We start from the raw sequence: 24,354 nt of genomic DNA, 5'->3' as shown, positions 1-24,354 counted from the left end.
GATATATATATTGCATCAATTTTTAATTCACGCAGACATCAGATAACTTTGTTGTATACAGAACACGAGTCGACTTTTTTGACCAAAGTTCATATCCCTATAGAAGATAAAGCTCCTCTTTACACATACATGTACTTTAACATCAATGATACTGGAAAAGGATATTGTTGATTTTTCTACATACATTATCAGAGCATGCTATCTGTTCTTATTTGCTTGTCATATACAGATAAAATTTTCAAGCTGAGAATTAATGAAATGTCCATAAAGTGATTAACCATTTATAATTTAACATTCTGAAATTGATTTTACTGGGTGGTAATGCTTACTAGTATTTGTTTGTACCAGAGTAAAATAGTGAATTCAACATGTTCTCATTTCACATGATGTAATGAAGCTCATTTGCTACTAGGAATCACTGCATTTGATATGCCAAACATGCACAGATTTTAAATGATAAATTTAATACTGCTTTCGTAGCTACAGTTGAAGCTGATATTTTTACGTGAGCAAGAAAGTTTTTAAAAAAAATCACTTTCTTTTGAAGTAAAAATTAATTAAATTAACTATTAATTTTACATTCAAAACTGGCCAGAGCTTTTACATATCATTAACTTCATAACAATTCATAAATTACATTTTATTGTCAAATATTTTAATTATAATTTTAAAATTTTAAAACGCTGGTTATATTTTTTAATTTGAAGCTCTTTCAACCATTATAATATCTCAAGGTGTCCCATACCATATTAAAATGGGATTTCATCACAAGAGCCCATTTGGCTGGACAACAAAACCCTGTCCTTCTCACCTGGCTTGTGTTACCTCACAAGGCCTTGAGGCTGTACTATATTGGCCCCTTCATCAGATCAAGGTGGCATTTATTTCCTTCATCTCACATTTGCTCATTTGTTTTGACAACCAAAGCTCTTCTCTCTCTTTCCTTAACGACTTTAAATGTTAGATTTTCTGACAAAGACTTGTTGATTATCCAGGTGCTTTCTACTGGTACACACGCTAGCTCTTTATCAGTTCTCTAAGTTATTTCCCTTGTCTATGAAACCAAGAGCAGTGCTTTATGATTCTAATTTTGTTTTCTGAAAACACTGACCAAGTACTTGTATCATAAATAAAAATACTATAATGGATATTGCACGACATTATCATATTTAGTATTATTTGTGACTTTATGTTCCAGATTGAGCCATGTACACTACAGCATTTACAGTAAATCATTTAAGACGTATTCAAAATCCTTTTGAAAAATATACATATAGTTGTAGCGGAATGGGAGAAATAATGACGGACCAGACCGGGATTCGAATCCAAGCCCCCTGAGTCTTTAGTCAGGTGCTCTACCAACTGCGCTATCTGGCACTGTTATTCAAAGCGGTCTGACCATCACATAGCGATACGTAATGATCCCTCAAAAATACACTGGCAGACAAATTAATTAAACTCAGTTAAAGGTTACATGTATTTTATTTTTATACAAAATTATAAATATTTCTGTAACAAGACAAGTAACAATATTTATCTTACAAAATTAACAACAGCATCACTATGGAAAATAAACACTCTAATATGAGGAAAAACAAACAAAAGGACATGCACTGTTTTAAAATTTTGAATTTTGAAAATGGTTAGGATTCTGAGGTAGATTTCCTGTTCTTTGATTTTGTAGACACTGACCAACAAATTGTATACTGGTACTTCTTAAAGTACATGAATGTTTCAAATCTCGTTACATCTTCTATGAAAAAGTCTTCACACTTTTACATTCTGTGGACAAAATCCAACGCATTAAAGGACCAATTTTACGAGACCCTTGCAGATATTAACTATTCAATCTTGCTTTTTTCACTTTCTATAAGTTAAATGAACCTTGAAGAAAATCCATAAAAGAGTGTCACTGACATATAACATAATCACTCATGTATAAACCTGCCATATTTTGTTTATGAAGAGTTCTCATGAAAACCTTTGATCACTGAGGTAGAAAAGCCATTAAAATATACATTTGTAAAATCGATCAATAAGATAAAGGCAGTAAATATAAATTCTCAAAAGTTTTCACACATTTTTAAGCAAAAAATATTTTAACAATTTCCTTAATATCTCTCTTGAAGAACTAGAGTTTAGTTCCTTTAAGAACAAGATTCATAAAACAAATTTCATTTCAAATTAAATGTCTCTCCATCAATCAAAGAACTGTAATGAATGGGAAAAAAATTGATGAAACTGCAAAAACATATTAACATTTTAGATGATGATTTCTGCCCCCGTCTCAAACACCCCCTCCTCCTCCTCCTCAGATAATGTTGTGTCCAGGTTACTGGAGCTGAAGTTTTCCTGAGGGAAAGCACTGTCCCCGGACTCACTGCAGTTATACCAGGCCCCACTCCTGGGGGTCTCTAGTTTGTCCAGAGCATGCAACTTCTCTTCACTTTCCTCTTCTATTCTCTCATGTCTTGAAACTATGGAACTTGGTGCTTTGGGATATCTTCGCCTAGCATTGAATGCTTTCATATATTTACACACTGTACAGTCCGTGCAGTCGGAACTGGCTATGGACATGGAATTGCGGTTGTTTTTGGCCAACACTGTAACTGGTAGTTGGTAGTCAGACGTGTGGTCTGTACTGTAGCCATCGGAGTACCATTCTTCTAAGCTCTGGGCGGATATTGGGCGAAATGCAAATAGAGGGTGCACCGAATTGCTTTTCTCAAAAGCAGGATTATCCACTTGCATAAGGTTGTCCCAGTTTTCGGTCAATAGCTTCTTCTTGTCTGACACCCCCATTCCCTGCGGAGGAAACTGAATGGAGAGCTCACTGATGATTGAGTCCTCACTAGATGACATCCGATGGGTTTCTGTGGTAGAGGCATCCGTATCAGAATCACAACACACGTTCTCCACAATATCCGCATCCACAAAGTGTCTATGGCTGTATGTGCCTGACAACTGGATAGGAACTTTTTTGCTCTTTCGCCCAGTTGAAGTTGTGTTCTTGGAATGTTTAGACGATGCTGTGGTTGAGGAACATGTCTCCCATTCAGACATTGAGTCAATAAATGAGTCTTGTAAGAGATTTTTGTAATAGTTGCCATCATGGAGAGCTTTTTGGTATTGGCTGACCCATCCTGCACTGAAAGGTCTCTGGAGGAGATGACTGTGCTTTGCACATAGACTGAGTTTACAGTTTATACAGCCATCTTGAACACATATTTTGTCTTTTCCATAAAGTGAAATCTTCATAGATGGAATGTGGAAGAATCGATAATACACCAACATGGAAATAACTGATATGACAAAAGCAAGTCCAGTGATGAAAACGATGACATGCACTTTGAAGTTATTTGTGTCTTTTGCTGTGAAAAACCAAATTACAGTCAATAAGCTGTTTTCTAAGAACATGATGGTATAAAATGTAATGTAATGGAACTTGGACTTTTCAACACTCATGTTCACATGGCAGAAGATGTAAATGTAGGACACGAGTCCACTCATGATGAGCTTATGTCCCTTGTTCATGCCCACCACATTAACATTTTCCAGGACTGATGAACACACACAGCACATCATAGTTATCCAATGGAGACATATCACTAGGAATATCCAGGAGAAATACAGGCTGGCAAAAATTCCCAGGGAAAGAACCCGCGCGGTAATTTCCCCGATCCTCCAAAGAAGACGAAACAGAGTTCCTGGCCATGTAAGGACCACATTCTCAAATTCATTGGAATCATATTGTCTCCTGAAACTCGCAAGACCCCAAGAAATGGAGAGTAAATTGATACCGGCTGCACATTGAACAATCAATGAACTGTTTGTTGTAATTATCATAAAGCCTTGTATGGCCAGAACCGGAAGACTGGCTGAAAAGGTGTAAAACAAACGAAGAAGTGATAAGTCTGCAAGGGCATGCTTCTTGGTTTTAATATCAGATTCAAACAGAATTTTTAGATGTCTCCACACAAATCCAAGTTGGAAGATGTGTAATAAAACTGGCAGAGTTTTGCCAGATTTAGTCTTATCCCCATTCTTTTTCTGAAGAATCAGTAAGATGGACACAAACTGAATGGTAACCAGCGGTAACCCTAGGAGTCCGGCAATGATTGTGAACCATGTCAGAGAACTCTCCCGATAAATCTCTGCTAGGAACAGTGTATTAAGGGCTAACTCTCCCAGATGAAACACTAGGGAAAGTGTTATAAACACTCCAAAGCACAAGGATAAACACATTTTATCACATTTTTTCCTTGAATCTTTCCTTTTCACTTCCTTGCTTCCCTAGTTATATAGAATTCAAGTGCTAGTCTCCAAACCCTGCATGATTTCAAAGAGTCACCAACTACTTTGTAAGGAGGAATGCGACCTCCTTTTGACTTGAAAAGGAGAAATGATGGAAAATCTTAATCTTGATCTTGTTTTGGTAAAAGAATCCAGACCTGAAAAGGAGTTAAAAACATTGACGTAAATATTTGTTGCAAATCACAAAAAAGTCTCCGATGTATGACTAAAAAAGTCAGATCTGATTACTGGGTGATGAAGAAATCAGGGACCTAATCATGAAATCTATTCCTGTTGTGCTTACAGGTCTCGGCGATCCGTGAAATACACTGCTTTCACAAAAAGATATTCTTCACCTTTTGCATGCATAGTCACAATAGGCACAGAAACTATTCAATGACTGTGCATTAATAATTCAAGCAAATTGCTTTGAAATGACACAGATCAATTACAGTTTACAATTCCAAATATGATGTATTTATATCACTGTTTGACTAAAAACCCAGCCCTAAATTAAACCGATATGGAGTGTTTTTAGATTTCATTGATAATTCAGAATTTAAGATTTATGACAATGAAAATTTTAATTTGTACAACATTGCAAATTTAAATATATTTTTTAAAACTCAAGCACATAAACTTTGCTCTCAGAACTTTATCTAGAAACCAAGTCTAACCCATGCTGAAAAAGGGACCAAATTTTTCTCATATTTACGAAAGACTTTTCAAGAGGTGTGATTTTCTCACCCTATCCAACACATAAAAGAAGAACAAATCTATACTCAAGTTCCCAAATTGACAAGATGATTATTTGGTGCCTACACTTTACACGTGAGAAGCCACCATTGTCCAACAACAATACAATTTCTCTTCTTCTCCCTGTATATTCAACACCTAAGGTCCTTGGAGTCTTATGTCTACATGGAACACAACAATCGGGATTTTCTGATCACTTTTATAAACATTGCCCATGAAAGCTGATATTTTTACATTTACATTTCCTTACAAGAAAAATGTCACCTTCATTTAATGAAATCTGAATTTTGAAACCTAGATGTTTTTAACATCAAAGCTTTTCAGTGCAATAAAATGATATTCAACTCTTTTGGAATAACATGAATTGTATTTTCATACATCTTACAAACTTAAACTGATGAACCTACACTTTTTTTCAACTAAATTCCATTTATAATAGTCGACTTATTTCTACCCTAACCTCACAATTAATTATATTCTTGTGATTTTAAGGAATAAGGTAATATATGGTAATTAAAGAATTATGATTACAAACGAATGCACAAATAAATCATTGCATGTCTATTACGTTTGTTGGCATCCTAGGAAAAATATAGCTTATGATAGTCAGTGCTTCATAATATTACAACATAGACCGAAGCTGGTTTTTCATTACATCTTGTTTATAGCTCTATACTACTGACCTTCAAAGTGTCGAATTCCCACATATAATAACAGACTTATCACAGTAAGCAGGTGTCAGGTAATGAATTTTGAATCACAAACCTACCTCCTTAAATCAAAGCAAATATCCACTGTAAGGAAGAGATAGAGCAGTAGCTTCTCCACTCAGTTCACTGGGAGACCTCAGTAACACAAAGGTATGTGTTTATTATTTCACTGAGGATTAGGAGCAAATCATTTCTTAAGCCCCAAAATGTCCCCTATACTGGCCGCTAAAACTACCTGACAGAGAAAATCCCCCGTTCCACACAATGACTGCACTGAACTTCTTATGGAGCCTTTCTAATAAGGTTTAAAATGCACAATAGAAAGCTTTAGGAACATATTGGTCACCTCTCCCACTGCCAAATCATCAGTTAAAAAGAATCTCGGTATTTTATTCCAAGCCAAACTCTTACCTTTTCTCGTTTGTTCACATATTGGTCCCAAACTGTGATAACTAGCACAACCCCCGAAATCAATTGATCAATCATTCATGTTCAGGTGAATTTGAATTGACACAAATAATTCCCAATGATGAATAGGTAGACATTGATTGGGCTTCGCAGTCAAATGTGAAAATTGCAGTTCCCGAGACTGAGTATATAGCTTACCTATTGTTGTGGTCCAGTCTCCATGCCTGGTTTGCTTTAGATCTAATATTTTCCTTGTACAACAAACAAATGACCTGAATCAGACCAGCTACACAAATTCACTGCAAATAGGAAAAAAAGGTTTGATTGTGTTGGGGATTACAATACATTCCAATATCAGCTTGGCGCTCTCATTCTTGACATAATTGGCTGAAAATCTTCTTAAGGTGGAGAGTGCTTGAGGATATTTTATCTCTTCCACAATGATAATTACAGTCTTAGAAATTTAAATGTACAATTGTTGAAATTGCTTGACAGCAGATGAAAGGGAAACAATTGAAAAAAAGAATTGTTTGTTCTTCTTTTGAAGGTTGACAAATGAAAAACTTCAAGTAAAATATTTGCAGGAGTGTTCTTAAGTCCACTGACACAAAATTATGTACAGACTCTCTTAATGACGTACTTTTTTACAACTCCCATTTCATTGTAAATATATATCAGATAAGCTTACAACGAACATTTTTACCTTTCTCTGATGGAATTCCTTGATTGATGTTTGACAAGCCAATTTAAAGGAAGACAAATGTCTGTCACAATGAAACATTGAAAAATTCCGACTGTTAAAAACATTAAAAAGAAGACCTCCCTATGTTTCAACAGTGTATTTCCTTGTCATGGACAGATAAGACCAAAAAATCTTGACCTGCTTTATTCATTAATAGATAATGACTTCCACCAAGTCCCTACTTAGAAAATATTTATGTAATATATCAATTTCTTTAAATACACTCTGTGAAAGCCAATTATATTTATGCCTTCCACTCCAATAGAGTCTCACTGTCTGAGATCACAATGAAATTCTGGACCAGGTTTCTTACCTTGCAGGCTTTAACGGCTATCACCTATCATGGCCCCTGCCAAATACTTTGCTTTAGAGATGGTCGCTGCTTTGTTATCAAAGAAAAATTTTTATCGGCTAGTGCTCAAGATATTTTACGTCAAAATGATATTCCTTTTGTCATTCAGAAAACCTTGCGATGCGATTCTAATAAATCCCTCCCTTTCATGCACACCTGATATCATTTCTCCTATTTTGCTTATCTAAATAAATTCTCTCCTGTCACATTTTCAACCCTTTAACTCAATACTGGACATTTTTTTTTGAGTGTATGGTATGAACTGCATGTCCATTGACTCAAAGACTGTATATACATACACAATGAAAATGTATACAACTTTCCTCACACTTTCTGCCCTTTTATTTAATATCTATAATTTCTAACCTTTTTTAATAGTGTGGTTTGAAAAATCCATCAATTTAAAGACATTCATGCATACGTAGACATACTATTTCCCTGATTTCTGGCAAAAATGTCAAACTCATGGCTGGAACTTGTCTACCTATCTCAATGGATCAATCACATTCATTTTATTAGGTTAAAACAATGCAAAAAAGAGCACAAAAGCCAAAGACTTAAGCACTCAGAGATATATTTAAAAATATATCTCACTTCTCCTTTCAGTACGCAGATCAAGCAACATAAATCTAAATCTTGCAATCTGCTTTGATCCGATTTTTGTCCCTACAATGAACAATGAATCAGCATTATCAATGCAGTTAAAATGCCTGTGTGAACCATAAGCGGTGGTCATTTCTCTCTGATTTTGACCCCTGTCTTTAAGTATATATTCTATAACAATGAATGAACTTTGTGATTGACAGTATATATCCTCTGTAGTAAGGAGTAATTGTATGCCTGGGTAGGATGAATCATCTTTTAATAATAGCTAAGCCCCTTCATAAATGGAAGCATTGTGTTATTCGGGGGAGGGGGGTCAATCAGCATTAATTAAACTATCCACAAGCTAGACATTTGGAAAAATAAGATGTTCAAAATTATATACAATAACAAAAGTTTGAATGAACTCTCAATTTTGCAATTTAAAGGAGCTGCTATCTTAAAACAAGCTGCATTACCTCCCTTGAACATTGCATTCATCATTCCATAAATGCAATTGCTTAAAGCAATTGTATTTATGGAATGATGAATGCAAAAATACAATAAAAAATATATTTAAATATTTCCCCTGATTATGGAATATTATAGAAACTGTGACCAAATGATGTGTGTACATGAAGGTTTTGTTTTTTTCAGCAAAAGAAACATTGGCCAGCAAGGCAGTTACAGTTTGATAATTTAATTTAAAAACAATCAATTCATTTAATGTTGCTCCTTGAATACATCAAACAATGAATTTATACACGAAGTGCCTGGTACATCCAATCACCATGATACACATCCATGAACAAATTTGCAGATTAATTATTAATAAGAAAATATGATCTTAAAATTATTTTCAATGAATTAAAACTTACCATTACCGGTATATGGTAACAATGTTTATACATATATTTCCTCTTTTTCAAGCAAATCCATAACCCATTCTCAGCTCATTTCAATGTCTTCAGAACTATACAAAATTATATAACTTGCTAATTAACCAATTGTCAATTTTTTTTTAAAGTTAATATTTTCTAAATGTTGATTATCAAAAAGTGTGATCATTTATACCTGCTGTGTTTAATTGTTAATCAAGAGTTATCAATTAATTACTGTCATTTCAAATATTACATGCCTACAAGATGAAAGCAAAGGTTTCACCTGTCAATTCAGTGTATGTGTATACAGCTTTTCAGAAAAGAACATTAAACAAAACCACACACTATGAATTGACACATTTTTCCAATGATTTGTTTGTATAATCTTTAAAATCTCAGCATGAGCTTATTGAAACTGACACCAAACAATCCATATTAATTGCCATTGAAGTCCATTAATCCTGTTTTTAATTTGGATTTGTATTTACAATAGCATATTCTTATCAACAAAAAAGTGTTAATTATATGGGTAAATCTGAAAGGTTAATGAAAAATTAAACAAAATAACAAATCACACTATACGTATACCGGTATGTACTCAAGTCAACAAGAAGCCACCAACAAAAGGTTAGTACGGTTGTTTGAATTGATCACAAATATTTTTATCAAGTGTTTAAAGCCATACAAGTTATTCCCCTTGCTCAAGTTTTTCTTCCAAGTTATACATGGATTGGCAAGTTTTATCAAAGAGAACAATGATCGTGATGCTCCATCCTCTCAGGGAAGGACCCCAAGTTTATGATATATAAAATCTTAACTATCTGGTGATTCATGAAGTTTAAAAATTGATGTTCCCCTTTTTCTATAAATGTTAATGTTATACAATATCTATTACAGTTAAGATCTGTTTGATAGATTAATGTTCAAAATACCAAGGAGAGCAATAAGTGACCTAAAATTTTAATTTCTTGGTCTTATTACACTATGCATGTGAACATTAGTTCTATTCTTTTTGTACCACAAATCAATACTAGTAAATACCTTTCCATGATCAAAGCTCAACATATCAATCATGATATCAAAAGAACTACATGTAGACCTGTTAAAAAAAGATCAATACCTCCCTAGTCATAGGACATCTTTTGGTGATTTGACCATGATGAAATTAACATTGAGTTCAAGGTCAATTTCGCAGTGGAGTGTCTTACAGCCCTGAATTCAATCTAATTAGAGTTAGACTTCTACTATACACTATAGCGTATCTTAGACATCCAATTTTAATTATCGTATCGTAGAGGAGTGGATTTACAAGTCTAACTCTAATTTATTAGATTGAATTCAGGGCTGTAAGACACTCCATTGCGACAGTCAGACTAGTTCAACCAACAGTGCCAGATGGCTCACGTGAACAAGAGGCCCAGGGGCCACATCGCTCACATGAGCAACAATTGCCTTAATTCTGATCAAATTAGCATGACAGTATCAAAATATCTTGACAACTAAGTACAGGAGATCTTGCTAAAAAAATTGAAAATCTGCCAATTTTTATCCACCTCTTTTTTTTGGTAAATACCAAGCCCCTTTTGTTGTTGTACCTGAGAGAAGATTTTTCCCTTTTCCTATATACCCCCCCCCCCCCATTTCATGGCCCCACTTTTCTCTAGGGAATCATAGTTTCATCAAACTTAAATCTGCATAACCTGTGCTTTCACACTAAGTACTGAGTTTTGGACTGAAAACTTTCCCAGAATATTTTTAAAGATTTTCTCTATATATTCCTGTGTAAAAATTCAAACCGCCATCACAGCCCCACCCTACCACTAGGGACTGTGATTTTGCAAACTTGAATTTACACTACCCGAGGATGCCTCTACACAAGTTTAAGCTTTTCTGGCCAAATAGTCTTTAAAAAGAAGATTTTCTCTATATATTTCCTATGTAAAAATTCATCCCCCATTCTGGCCTCACCCTACCCCTGGACTATTATTTAAACAAACTTGAATCTATACGATCTGGGGATGCTTATACTCAAATTTGGGCTTTCCTGGCCTAATAGTTTTGTGAAGAAGATTTTTAAAGATTTTCTCTATATATAAAAATTTATCCCTCATTGTGGCCCCGCCCTACCCCCAGGGACCATGATTTGAACAAACTTGAATCTACATTATCTGATGATGGTTACACGCCAATTTGAGCTTTCTTGGCCAAATAGTTTTTAAAAGAATTTGTTTAAAAGATTTTCTCTATATATTCCTATGTAAAAATTCATTCCCCCATTGTGGCCCCACCATACCACCAGGGACTATGATTTGAATAAACTTGAATCTACACTACCTGAGGATGCTTCCACTTTAATTTGAGCTTTTTTGGCCTAATAGTTTTTGAGAAGAAGATTTTTAAAGATTTTCTCTATATATTCCTATGTAAAACTTGATCCCCCAATTGTGGCCCCACCCTCCCTCCGGGGACCATGATCTGAACAAACTTGAATCTACACTACGTGAGGATGCCTCTACACAAGGATAAGCTTTTCAGGCCGAATAGTTTTTGAGAAGAAGATTTTTTAAAAATACCAACAAATTTTCAATAATTCTCAATTATCTCCCCTTTAAAGAGGGCGTGGCCCTTCATTTGAACAAATTTGAATCCCCTTCACCTAGTGGTGCTTTGTACCAAATTTGGTTGAAATCTGCCCAGCGGTTCTTGAGAAGAAGATGAAAATGTGAAAAGTTTACAACGACGACAACGGACAAATTGTGATCAGAAAAGCTCACTTCAGCCTTTGGCTCAGGTGAGCTAAAAAGCAACCAACAAGAGACCCAGGGGGACCCATCCAGTCTGTCATCATTTCTCCCACCCTAGCTGTTATAGAAATTGGTTTTTTTTTTCTGATTATAAGGGCATGGTCACGATTTTGGTCAAATTCTATTTTTTGTTTTTATTATTTACAATGCTTTAGAAATGCATCTCTAATGATCAAATAAAATTTGAGAGTCATTCGAATTCGTAAGAGTTATAAGCAAGATTCAGGGCTCACAATTCTTTGTCATGTAAACAAGGCTCGTGCCCCGTTTTTGTTTCCATAGGTTCAATATATATTTGTCTATCTTTTTAATTATTTTAAGCATAGATAGTAACGTTTAACACATTCGTTTTAGGTTTAAAACTGAAATTTTTACTTCAATGTTCAAAATGTAAACAAACGCTTTGTTTACATAGCGAAGAATTTCAAGCTCTGTAACTCGCTAATAACTCAACAAATGACACTCAAATTTCGGTTGCCTATTAAAAATGCCTTTCTGAAGCATTGTAAATATTAAAATCAGAAAAATTATTTTTGACCAAAATCGTGACCATGTCCCTTTTAAAAGTCCAAAATATAAGAAAATGGTTAATGTAAAACAAATGTGATAGTGTTGTCTAAATAGCATCAAACTATCGACTCCTAAGGTCCATAGTTTGAATACGTTAGGGACTTTTTTAAAATCAGTATATGTATCTGTATACTGGAAAAAAAATTTCAAACTAAATTTTTTCCCCAAAATAAAAATCTTTTCAGTCGTTCACACTGCAACCGTCAGACTGATTCAAATACCGGGGCCAGATAGCTCAGATGGTAGAGCAACCGACTAGAGATTAGGTAGCCCGGGTTAAAAATCCTGGTCTTGTCTGTCATTATTTCTCCCATCCCGTTTTATTTGGTGCCGTGGCCAACCCCTGGAACTGGAAGAGTCTGTGGTGAATTTCAAGGGCCAAGATCATTTAGGGGGGAGGAATGTGACAGTCAGACCAGTTCAAATACTGGCACCAAATAGCTGACTACAGATTCAGGGGGCCCAGGTTCGAATCCCAGTCTGGTCCGTCATTATTTCTCTAATCCCGTTATAACACATTGTGCACATGCCAGTACATATTATATTCTTAATTACCGGTATAACCAGTTGGTGCTTGTTCGAGAAACTTTTCCAAAAGTGTGGAGGCCCTTCACCATGCAGTCGTCTCTAATGATGCTAATGAGAACTTTCTTAATGTAATTCTTTTTGTAAGAAAATTAATACATGTAGTAATACTCCTTCACTTGGAACTGTCTTTACTACCCGAAGACAGTATGAGTTTTCTCCCCTTGAGCATTGCAAAGTCAACTCTAATATTTAGTTGTTAAGGGTCCTCCACACCTGTGGGATATTTCATGTGGAGTCAAATCTTTCCTCCCTGACCAATGTAATATACCAGTATGTTAACTACAGACCATGCAATAACTAATCTCATATGTACCATTTACCTTGTAATGACCTTTTCAAAATTTAAAAAAAATAGTGGTTAACAAATTTTGAAACAATTGTATTCCTTTCAAATAACATCATAAGTGTTTGTAGTAATACAAAAATGTCTATATTACAGGATGCTAATCATGGTCTTCTTGATAGGATATTGTTCAACTAGTAAAAAAAGACAACACATACAATCAATTTTTCCTTTTTTTAATTTTGTATTTTTTTCGTTTATTACATTCCAACAGCGTTTATTTCTTGGACCTGAAGTAGTCATTGAGAACATCCAGGGCCTGAGACTCCTTTCCGTAATCCTATAAAATAAATTGTATTATAATTGTAATAACACTATTTAAAGACATTACAATAAACATTTCAAATAGTTTTATACAACCAAAATTCTAACTTACTTTGACAACAACACAGCTGCATCCTACAACTTTTCTGGCTTTGCCTTCCTTGTCAATTTTGCACAGACCAGCCCACTCTCCTAGTTTCTTGTTGTCATCAACCTGTGAAACACAAAGAATAAAGTTATTATTTTGCTTAAAACTTTCAGGGAGAAAATTCTGTACCTATTTTGCATCAAGACTGGACAACAAAATCCTTTCTTATATTGATCAGTTAAACCATATCTATCCCCATCAACAGTAAGTAGAGGGAGCATGGTATGTCATCATTTCAACATAGAAAATATACAACTTCTTGGAAAGTCAAAACTTGGATAATGACAAATCATCTTAATCATAAGAAGACAAGAATCTTAATTTCATTTTAAGTGTGACAAATGGAAATATCTTTTGTTGTGTAAACATTTACAAGTGATAATAATTTTACACAAGGGATTATGAATTCTCACTCTTCAGAAGAAGTCTTATTTCTTGGTTAATTTTGGTCAATTGTAAGATCCAGCTGCCAGGGGGTATAACAGAAAGCTATATTAACTCTCTGGGGAATAAATCTAATCTTGACAGTGCTATATCAAATGGCTTGAACTCTGGTGGAAACTCAACCTTTTGGGCGACAATGACAGTGTCATTTGGATTGGTAAATTGTAGGAGAAAGAATGTGTCCAACATTGTGAGCTGTATAGTGTTTAAAAAAAAGTGGTGTTTCCCACATTTTTACTTATTCTACTTTTGATTAAAATAGACATTATTAACCATGTATCTTCAAGACTAGAAATCTGTTCTTATATTGATCAGTTAAACAATATCTATCCCCATCAACAGTAAGTAGAGGGAGCATGGTATGTCATCATTTATTCAATATAAAGTTCACACATTAAATCACATTAGAAACTGGTTGCTACATCCTTATTCACCCCTCTCCTCATTCCTTACCATATACTAGTTTAAAGCAAAACTGCAGCAAGAAATAGAGCAGATTTTATTAAAATTTTGTCCCCGTTCCTCTTATAAGTCAGCAAATCTGTTAACTGCTGGTCACTTTGACTCTTTAACATATGCTGTTTCAATCAAATTGTGAATATTTTGAAAAATACAATAGTTTGGTCTATAATGATTTATGATTTGTCTCTCTGTTACTGCTGCATCAGACCAAATGCTGTGGCATTGATTAATTCTATAGTCATACTGAACTGGGAATCAATTTCATAATCTGGGATTGAATGAAAACTGATCAATTCCTTACTAATTTTGCAATTAAAGTTTAACATTTAGAACATTTTGACCCAAAAAACTGAATGTTATATTATTTTTCCTCAGTCACTATGTATCTTGAATTCTAATATCTTGAATTTATGAATAATTCCAAGTTGGTGCTCTAATTACTGCTCCTTAACCATATTTAATCTTCAATCCATAGAAATCCTGAATTTATGTTTTTTCCTTATCACTGTAAGTTTCTTAATAATGAGGCTTAGTATTTAATATCTTTATACTGATGCAACAATATTAAAGTATGGTTAAGAATATCACATTCAAGTAGTGCACACGTGCAAGAGAAACATCAGTGGAGACCAATCTATCCTCATGTATAAATAGGAAGAGGGAGCATGGTCAAATCATCATTCTCTCATGTTTATGCTGTGTTTAGACTAAAATGAAAAGAAAATTCCTAAAGTCTTATACCAATGACTCTGTTCCAGGATTTTTTTTTTTAATTCTATATCATCAAAGGTTGAAAATGGAATCAGCGTTTAGACCTTCCCTTTTCAATCTTAAATGAAACCCTCTTTTAATCTTGTTACCTTCATAAGGTTAATTCCATGTTCAGCACAGAGAGCTTCTACCAGTTTGACGTACATTGGTTCGTCACAGTTGTTGGCAAGAATGCACAAATGAGCTTGACGCCTGTTAAAAAAAATCAACACATATTTAAAACCAGCATCCTAAGTTTATTATACAATCTGCCCAAGATATGAGCAATTATCCTCGGACATGACACTACTCTCTTTAAACCAGTACCTTCTATGCAAGATAACTCGTGAAATAGCTTTCAAGTGCACTTCTGAAGGGCAAAATCAGAAGTCTTTTACCTTCAGGCAATTTACTCATAATCAATAATACTAATATATCCTTTGAGTAGGCCTTGCAGCTAATTATTTGATATGGTCTTAAGAATATGATCATATTAATCTATTGCATACAGTTTTATTTAAAATTCTTCCCTGTTGTTTTTAACTTTCTTTGTTTTTAGCTTTTTCTCTGCAGAAAATTCATTTTAAAATTCATGACAAGCAAACTTTGGCAAAAAATTCGGGGCAAACGTAAATTAGGGCAAATGCATTTTAGGGAGAGCTAACATAAACACATTAATAGCTAAATTCTGTCCTAAAATATCTATGCAGCACATTTGGGCGACTTTTGATATACTACACATGTCTGTAAAAGAAGCGCAATTGAAATAGATGTTGGGAAAATATCTAGGATAACTTCATTTACACATTTTCATTATTTACTTGGGAAAATTCAACATCTTCATTTGGGATTGTTGGAAAAAAAACTCTCATCGACGTCACATTATTTATCCGAGTATTGAAACTTGATAAGCTAGAAGGGGCATTTATAAAAGAAAATCTTGAAAATTTTTCATACTTTTGAATGAACATCTGAATCTTGAAGTATTTATAAATATCAAGTATTTAACCAAACTGTGAATCAATGATATCTTGTGACAGAGTATACATGTGTTAACAGGGGCATGTTCAGCAGAGCGAGTGCTGGCGAGTGCTTGCCAAAATTTGTGAAAGAGGTATAGAAAACTTTGGCGAGCGCTTGCAAGCACCTGCTCTGCTGAACTCGCCTCAGTCTCAATAACCAGTATGGATCTTACTTGTCAAGGGCTTTTGCACATTCGTGAAGTCCTTTAGCTAGACCATCGTGAATCAAAGCTGTCTTCAGAACTTCTTGGACTGCTGTGAAAACATCCATAGATCCTCCCGATACAACGGGAACATCATCTCTACAAGACAATTTATGATCTTTCTTAATGCCAAAACAATGCAAATTAAGAGAAACACAAAATTACAATGACAATATACTTTTCCAAAGCATCATTAGAATTTATTATTTTGTCTCAAAACTTTGTTTTCCTCAACTTTTAGTTACTGTCACTAACATAAATGGTGTTTTAGAATATCACACATACCCTTCCGCATCCGACATTTTCGAAAACGGACGTCCTTCTGTAAATTAAAAACCAGAAACGAGTGAATTGATGTTACGTTTTATTATTTAATTGCATATTAAGAAATTCATAGGTGATGTGACCCGATGATGTCAGATTTTATTGCCCCTATGAAAACTTACAATGATGTTCCAAAAGAGTAAAACGTGAAAAGGAAGTGGCTTAGAATTTCCGGTTAGACTAAATACCCTCAAAATACGTTAAAATATAATAACAGTAGCCAACAGATATATGCTCCATAGATTCTATATTTTAAATGCATCGCATGCATTACGCAATTTTATTATTAAGAACAATTTCAATTTTCAAATAAAAAACCTGATATTTAAGTAATTATATTAAATAAATAAGGTATTGCAATACATAATTTGCTTGTATAGTCCTGCTTATGGAAGATTATACAATGGAAGGCTTGTTAATATTTATGTCACAAATAAAATTAATTAAATGAAACACATAGGGTCTTATTTAGTTAATATAAAGCCATTTTTGTATTTTTAAATTACGATACGGTGTCGTTACAATAATCCAAGTGTTTTCCTGTAATTAGTCATTCTGTTTATAAAAATGGAGGCTCTGTAAATTGTGATGTAAACACGAGTTTGAAAAGGTGAATTAACATGTGAGTATCTCATATATTTGAATAAACCCTTGCGTAACAAATGCACTTTTATCTAAAGTATTCAATATATGTTTACTTTTGTTGGGTTTCATTACTACAAGGGACGTATAATCGTATGTATACTGTTGCGATTTACTGATGCCGTACACCAAAGCTTTCCATATGACACACGAAATATAGCCTTGCAAACACATATTACTCTTCTTAGCTCTTTCATGTTTGAGTTAATTCATAATTCATTGATTAACCACATTATTTCCCACAGAATCTCACAATGTCTGAACATTAATTAACAATGATGAAAATGGCTAATCTCTGCATATCACATACATCATTTTAAAATATACAATTTAAAATGTACAATTATTCATTTACACATATTGATGATGATTAAAAACTTGCAAAAAATACATAGTTAAGAATCAGGTAACCAGAATGCCAGTGAGGATTTACTGAAATTACCGGTACACCTGAAATTACTGGAATGACACTAAAATCTCCAAAAATGACAAAGTTTAATTAAATGGCCTTTTAGATGAAAGGGCTCAATTGAAAGAATTTTTTAAATTTATAGCGATGAGTTGTCGTCATGCACGAGTTGGCCTTCTTTGACATGTCACAGTAATCAGTTTTACTTTTGATGAGATGAAATTGCGCTTTGCGTGGGTTGACAATGGTTTTCTCCAGAATGTCGTTTTCAACTGTTACCCTCCCAAACAGGCACTATTTATATATTGTTGTTGATTAGAAAACAACTATAATGAAATAATGTTGTTGTTATGAAGAGTTATTGTTCAAATAAGATATTTAACTTGGAGTTTTATTTTTATTTGGTTATAAAGCATTTACCCGAAAGACGTAAACATATTTATTATACCTCAATATAATTATTCTATAAAACGCAACATCTGATTGGTTCTAGACAATCACGTGACGGGGCGACGAAACGTTGTGTCTCCCGGGGATTTAATAAATATCATGTCTCACGTCTTCGGAAATCTTGGGTTTTTTCATCCCAAAGGTATGAAAAAGCCAATATGAGCATATGATGTTGAAAAATATGAGGAAATCAAAAATATTTATCATTTTAATTCTTTTTATGCTACAAAAATCAATTTTACTATATTTGATTTGAATTTATGAAAACAAAGATAGACAAAACAAAAAACCACGACGTTATTGCTTTCGATAAGTTGAAAAATTATGTAAAATCGACGACAGATGTTGATTAATGATTTGTTTTTCGGTATAATAAAACTTTTATAGCATGAATGTTCGGGAAATATTAAGATTTATTTCCCCAGAAAAATTGTATTTCCCTCGGGCAAAGTCCTCAGGAAATATGATTTTTCTTTGAGGAATAAATCTTCATATTTCCCTCACCATCATGCAATAAATGTATAAAATATATCACCAATTTAATGTATTTGAAATGTCATATCGGAAGACTTTAGTATCATTCTTGTAATTTTATGTGTAATTTTGATAAATTCTTTCATTTCGGTGATTTGATGTACGATTTAAAAACAATATTTAGGACAACACTTATTTGAAAGATCTGTGAAGATTAACAGATCGAGGCATAACACTATTTACTGTTATATTTAAGTAACAAGTGAATGTTATTGTTTTCATTTCAGCAATGATTCTTTAGAGGGAAAAATTAGAGTTTTGAGAGTTGTAAGTTCAGTTTATTTCATTTCATTGCCTCTGGAATAATAATGCTGCACACGATTCATATTCTTAATGTCAATTGTATATTATTATGTTTTTAATAATTTAATATACAATTGATAACAGTTAAATCTAGTTGTTAGATTAATTAATATGTTTTACGGTGCTACTGTTCTGGCGAGCGCAGCAAGAATTATACACATACCTTGCATCGTTTTATTTAGGTATCAACGAACGTCAAAGAATTTTTGAGAGAGTATATTGCTCTACAATAAGTATGCCAAAGGTACTAATTTTAATGGTTATGATACATACAGCGCAACCCACTTCCCAGAGAGAGAGAGAGAGAGAGAGAGAGAGAGAGAGAGAGAGAGAGAGAGAGAGAGAGAGAGATAGAGAGAGAGAGCCCGGTACCTGTTTGTAGGTGTGTAATTTCCCACTTTTAAATTTAATGGTCTGACTATATCCCATATCTACATAATTTTTTTAACTGTTTATTTTTTTATTGTATTCCTTTTTGATTTACTTCAAAATGTCCTATTGTTTATTTCCTCCCTACTCATTCATGCACAATTAGCTTAAAAATGGATCGATATGACAGCAAACAAATCATACGTCAATGAGGCAGGTATCGCAGTCTGTACTGAAATAGCTAGTACACGCATTACAGATGTTTGATCCACCTCTAAATTTATCGCAGGAAATATAGCGCGAGTGCACTGTGACGTCATCCATGTCTTTGTTCGTCTTTGTTTACGTTTCTCGACTCATTACGGAGGTATGGAAGCATGTAACAAATCTTTTGAGTCTCGCCAAAGCATATGCGGTACTCAAAACGTGTCTTCAAACTTTAATTCACTGTAAATTACGAGTTAAAAGTCGGCCATTTTTGGCATAGCACCACGGGTGAAAACATTAGAGAGCATTATGGGACGTAGACAAAAAATTTTGTTTGATGAACTGTAGGTTTAGCTCGTTCTTTTTCCCGCGCACACTGGTTCTTAGAGCTCGCTTCGCTCGCCTGCGCTGCGCGCCGGCGAGCTGCGCTCGCTATAATGGTTTCAGGTTTTCAGTTTACATGAAAATGTTTGCCTTAATTAATAGATAGCATTAACATTTTAATAAGCATGCACATTATACATGTACTATGAAAACATTGTTCATATTGTGGATTTGTTTTTTGTTGTATAAGTTTCACACAAATATACATCCCATCCTCAACTTTATCTTCTCCGGCCAAGGGTTTTCAGTTCACTCTGCTTTATGGGGAGGGCCGGGAGTGGACAGAAAACCCTGACTAGTGAAGATGCATGAAGTTGGAGTTGGTATTAATTAGCATGTGATCAAAGGAGTAAAATTTCTTATGTTTACCCATGAAATTATGTTCTTTTGAACCTATGAATTTCAGTTATTGAACTCAAGAAATATGATAAAGGACTAAGTGCGGTTTAATGCAATTTTTGCCCCCCAAAATCAAAGTTTTAGAAAGAGCTTTAAAATAAGGTGAAAGATAGTTAAAATATAAACTAAATAAAGGTGTAAAAGGTTATCACCACAGTGACGTCATAATGTAGAAATGACGTCATGAATATTGCATTATTTTGATAAATTGATGTTTTGTAGCAAAATATGGGTGTTTTCCGATGGTTATTCGACTGGGAAACATCGAGCGCAGGCTTGCTCAAGTACCATTTTTTAGTATAATATGTATAACTATCTGAAGAAAAACATATGTTAAAATCGCACTTGAGCAGACCTGCGCTCTATACTTCCGAATGCAAAATATAGAGCAAAAATGAGAATATCTTCATTTGTTTTCAAATTTGCGGGAATTAGGTCATTTAGGTGACGTCATAGATACACAGGGAGTGAGCAATGATGACTAAAATCATTATTAAAGTTATAGGCATCCTCTTTACAATGATTTGTGAAGATTTCATTTTTATACGATACTATTTAAAAATTGGTTGAAATCGGGGACAGATATTTGACCATACCGCACATAGTCCTTTAGAATTTTTTCCCTTTGGAGATTTTTTTGATACATTTTATTGTCAAATATTGTAAATTTTGAAGAAAAAGAATGTCAATGTTGACAGAATTTTTAATGAAATTACTTTATCTCAAAGAGATTCATTTCACATAATGGTATGCATAACATAATTCAAACAACTGCCAGTATGGATGTTCAAACAGTTGTGGCCATGTGTGTCGTTGGTTCTTAGCAGTGGGGGGGAGGGGGGGGATCAGGAAAATCGGTAACTTATACACAGTATTTACTTATAACTTGATAATCAGAAGTCACATTCATCAAACAAAATAGATCTCTCCCAGCATCATGCTGCAGTTCCTGTCTTTTTCATGGATCATTGGGCAGTATGTAGACAAGGTCAACTTTTGCTAACCTCTTGTGGTTCTCCTCAGTAAGGATGCAGCAACTTTATTGGATGGTATAAGTTAAAGTAAGGAACTGGTGTACTGACCACTGAGATTTTGTCAAGTAACCATTTAATTGGATTAGGAAGGATTTTATTCTCAATGTGTTTGGAAGCGAGCAGTTCTTAAATGATTTGAAAATTTTATAGGCATTATTTCAGTTAGGTTTCTTTCAGACTGCATACATGTATGTGAAATTTAAACTGTATTTTTTATACTGGTATATATAAACAATGAAGATCATTTTATCTTCATGAAAAGTTATTTAGTAATGATAATACTTATAGCTAGTGCATTTTTATTTTTAAGTTCTCTCTTATAATTTCGCTAAATTGATGATTTAAAAGCAAGTAAAAGTACTTGTACTAATATTATTGTGAATTTATTAAAATCCAGTATACCAATCAAATCCCAATAAGATCGCACACCACTAGGAAGCATATATTCATGTAGAAGACATACGCAGAAAAATTATCTTTTAAGTAATAGATTGTGATGGAAAGATCACATAGTTCATGTTTTAGTATTGAGTTATTCCTCTTTGACTATTTAACAATGGATCAAATTAACCCTTCTTTTAACTTCATACGATATAAATATTTATATTTTGATTAAATGGTACCTGGTTGATTAATTACCATATGAATTTAAATTTTACAGGTATATATAACTTTCAAAACTCATTCTGCAGGTGCCCTTAAACAATGATTTCTAAATAGAATTGTGTGGGTTGGATTGATACCGGTACTTCATCCCCTTAATGAGTACTACTTGGAATAAGTTGTATTTTTGGTAGACTAGGGTTTATCACATACATCTGTTCAATAATAGAGCCAGACGAGTGGGTGTTCTGGTACATGGTGTGAGATAATTCTAGAGACTCGGCCATTTCTGGAGGACTCCATGGGTTATCTGCTATTGTTTGGTCTCAGCTCAATAAAAGTGTCACCTGTTGTTTGGCTTATGCATGTCAGATTCAGGCAAAGTAAAATAAGTGTTCATGACCTTCCGTGATATATCTCTACATTAACATATACTTTAAATTTCAGTTAACATTAACCTTAAGCCCTAAAAGTAAGTTTTTATGTTTGTTCTTAACCATCTACAAAAAATTAGCATTTAAGATTGTGGATGTAATTTAACCATTTAGAATGTATGGTGGTGAATTGATTAAATCTTCCTTCTATGCTTCCTCTGTTAAATTATTTTACAGTAAAAAAAAAATTCTCTCCAAATATAGGTTTTAAAAAAGTATTGATATTGGAAAAATATTGTGAGAGTTGATCATGTCATGTGCCCTCGGTTACTTGTCAGGAAATACCTGTACATGCACATGTAAAACTATATTTTAGGAAACTTGTGTGTTTTTTGTATCTTATTTTATTAGCACTGAAAAAACAGAGTACATGTGATTATCATGCTTCTTTCATGATGGTCCCTGTTTACATGGTTAATTTCACTAATACTTCAGTTTGTGAGATTAAGTTCCACTGAGTTAAAATCTTTAAACTTGGCATCCAATTGGGAGCATATCTTTCTCTAACGAGAAGTGGAGAGACATTAAGATTCCCTTTACATGTACCCCTTGTCATATCCATTGTTATAAGGCTTTGCCTGTCCACTTCTCTAAGAAAAATTTTCTCTATATATATTCAAGGCTTTGGTAATTTAGCATTCATTTGACTTCAGTTGAAATCTCAAAGAATGTTGTGGTTTATCATATGTTCAGGTCTGTTAGTGACTCAATAAGAAAGGTATTTATTGTTTGACCATGTAATGCAAACATTTGGTCGGTCAGTGATCATCAATTTGTGAACCAATGAAGTAGAAAACAAACCTGTTTTGTTTTTGGGTACAAGTGATTACTAGAAAGAACAATTAGCATTCACTAATCTACTGTCATTGTCCCAGCCCACATTTTATCTTTGATTTCAATAAGAAAATAGCAATTTAAATAACACAACATGTACCGTTATAATCCAATTTTGGAGGTACAACGGGAAAGAGATGCTGTCTAAAGAGATGTATATTGTATATACACACTGGTACCTGAATATTGCATAACTATTGCATTACAAATTTTTATCTAGAAACAGTGTTGGAGTGTTGGAGTACTGTGTATTAAAGTATTTTCATGTTTTTCCCCTTCCTCAAGTCAAAAATAGTGTCTTTTTTAGCCCAGTCGTAAAACAAATTAAGTTCTGGCTCTTGCATGGGATACTTAACTATGTTGTAATACTGGGATGAAACTTCACTGTAGTCAACTTAAAACCGTCATCTGGATTGGGTCCCTCTGTGGTGTATGTTAGTACAATATAATTAGAAGAATAAAATTGCAGATTATTTTTTTTGGGGGGGGGGGGGGGGGTTGTGGGAAGGGGTTGGCAGACATGGTTAAAACAGCATACATTAAGAATACTTAAAAAATGTCTTAAAATTAGTGTAATTGTTATCGAAAATATATAGTCACCATAGGTACATAATTTGTTTATGAATGAACAACTGTCACTGAGATTTTGTCATAAAATTCATGGAAACACACAATGCACAATGTTGTGAGCTAACAATATAAAGTCCCTTGAGGATATTTTGTGTTTTATTTATTAACTGGAATGTGTAAAACTTTAGAGTTCAGCCTACAATGTTTATAACTATAACAAATGAGGAAGCATGTTTTCTGTTTAATATTGCCCTGTTTTTGCTTTTTTTCCCCAGTGTGTTTAGGTTTCTATATATATAAACAGCTCACCCTCCTATTTCAGACTGGACATACAGATGCATATTTGAATTTTGGATAGCCTTCTGATGAAATGCAGAGTCATTTGATTCTGGATTGGAAAGGTGAAAAAATCAAGGTGAGTCAGTGTATTTAATTCTGTACTCTAGCTTTTTCTTCTGATATCAATGCTGTTGCAATCTGATTCATGTGGGTAGGGGGTATGATTTCTTATCTGAATATTAATACAGTCATACAGA

General features: G+C 33.8%; 3 protein-coding genes across 12 annotated transcripts in view; 1 reads left to right on the top strand and 2 right to left on the bottom strand.

Moving 5' to 3' along the window:
* Positions 1-1,463: 1,463 nt before the first annotated feature.
* Positions 1,464-7,646, bottom strand: LOC105348495 (uncharacterized). 8 transcript variants are annotated; one of them, XM_034458972.2, is made up of 3 exons: positions 7,628-7,646; positions 6,366-6,466; positions 1,464-4,451 (listed from the first exon to the last, which is right to left on the bottom strand). In XM_034458972.2, the coding sequence occupies exon 3, from the start codon at positions 4,243-4,245 to the stop codon at positions 2,263-2,265; it is 1,983 nt and encodes a 660-aa protein (XP_034314863.2). In that variant the 5' UTR covers positions 4,246-4,451; positions 6,366-6,466; positions 7,628-7,646; the 3' UTR covers positions 1,464-2,262. The 8 variants fall into 8 exon arrangements, with proteins under 8 accessions (XP_034314863.2, XP_011456258.3, XP_034314862.2 ...); XM_011457956.4 differs by lacking the exon at positions 7,628-7,646 and adding an exon at positions 7,223-7,450; XM_034458971.2 differs by lacking the exon at positions 7,628-7,646 and adding an exon at positions 6,871-7,073.
* A 5,543-nt stretch (positions 7,647-13,189) lies between these two features.
* Positions 13,190-16,874, bottom strand: LOC105348494 (small ribosomal subunit protein eS12). The gene is made up of 6 exons (XM_011457955.4): positions 16,769-16,874; positions 16,608-16,644; positions 16,293-16,421; positions 15,208-15,310; positions 13,406-13,507; positions 13,190-13,309 (listed from the first exon to the last, which is right to left on the bottom strand). The coding sequence occupies exons 2-6, from the start codon at positions 16,622-16,624 to the stop codon at positions 13,247-13,249; spliced, it is 414 nt and encodes a 137-aa protein (XP_011456257.1). The 5' UTR covers positions 16,625-16,644; positions 16,769-16,874; the 3' UTR covers positions 13,190-13,246.
* Positions 16,875-17,198: 324 nt separating this feature from the next.
* Positions 17,199-24,354, top strand: part of LOC117684923 (heparan sulfate glucosamine 3-O-sulfotransferase 1-like) — a 30,775-nt gene continuing 23,619 nt past the window's right edge. Inside the window, exons 1-3 of one of the 3 annotated variants that reach the window (XM_066067213.1) lie at positions 17,199-17,268; positions 18,909-18,948; positions 24,141-24,233. In XM_066067213.1, coding sequence (XP_065923285.1) covers positions 24,189-24,233 — 45 coding nt within the window. In that variant the 5' untranslated portion in view covers positions 17,199-17,268; positions 18,909-18,948; positions 24,141-24,188. Of the gene's footprint in view, positions 17,269-18,908; positions 18,949-22,433; positions 22,453-24,140; positions 24,234-24,354 lie in introns of those variants that run through there. The other 2 variants (XM_066067214.1, XM_066067215.1) reach the window with 2 other exon arrangements.

Source organism: Magallana gigas, chromosome 7 (genome assembly GCF_963853765.1).
Source record: "Magallana gigas chromosome 7, xbMagGiga1.1, whole genome shotgun sequence".
In the NCBI taxonomy this organism is placed as follows: Eukaryota; Metazoa; Mollusca; class Bivalvia; order Ostreida; family Ostreidae; genus Magallana; species Magallana gigas.
This window is presented reverse-complemented; position numbering and strand designations above follow the sequence as displayed.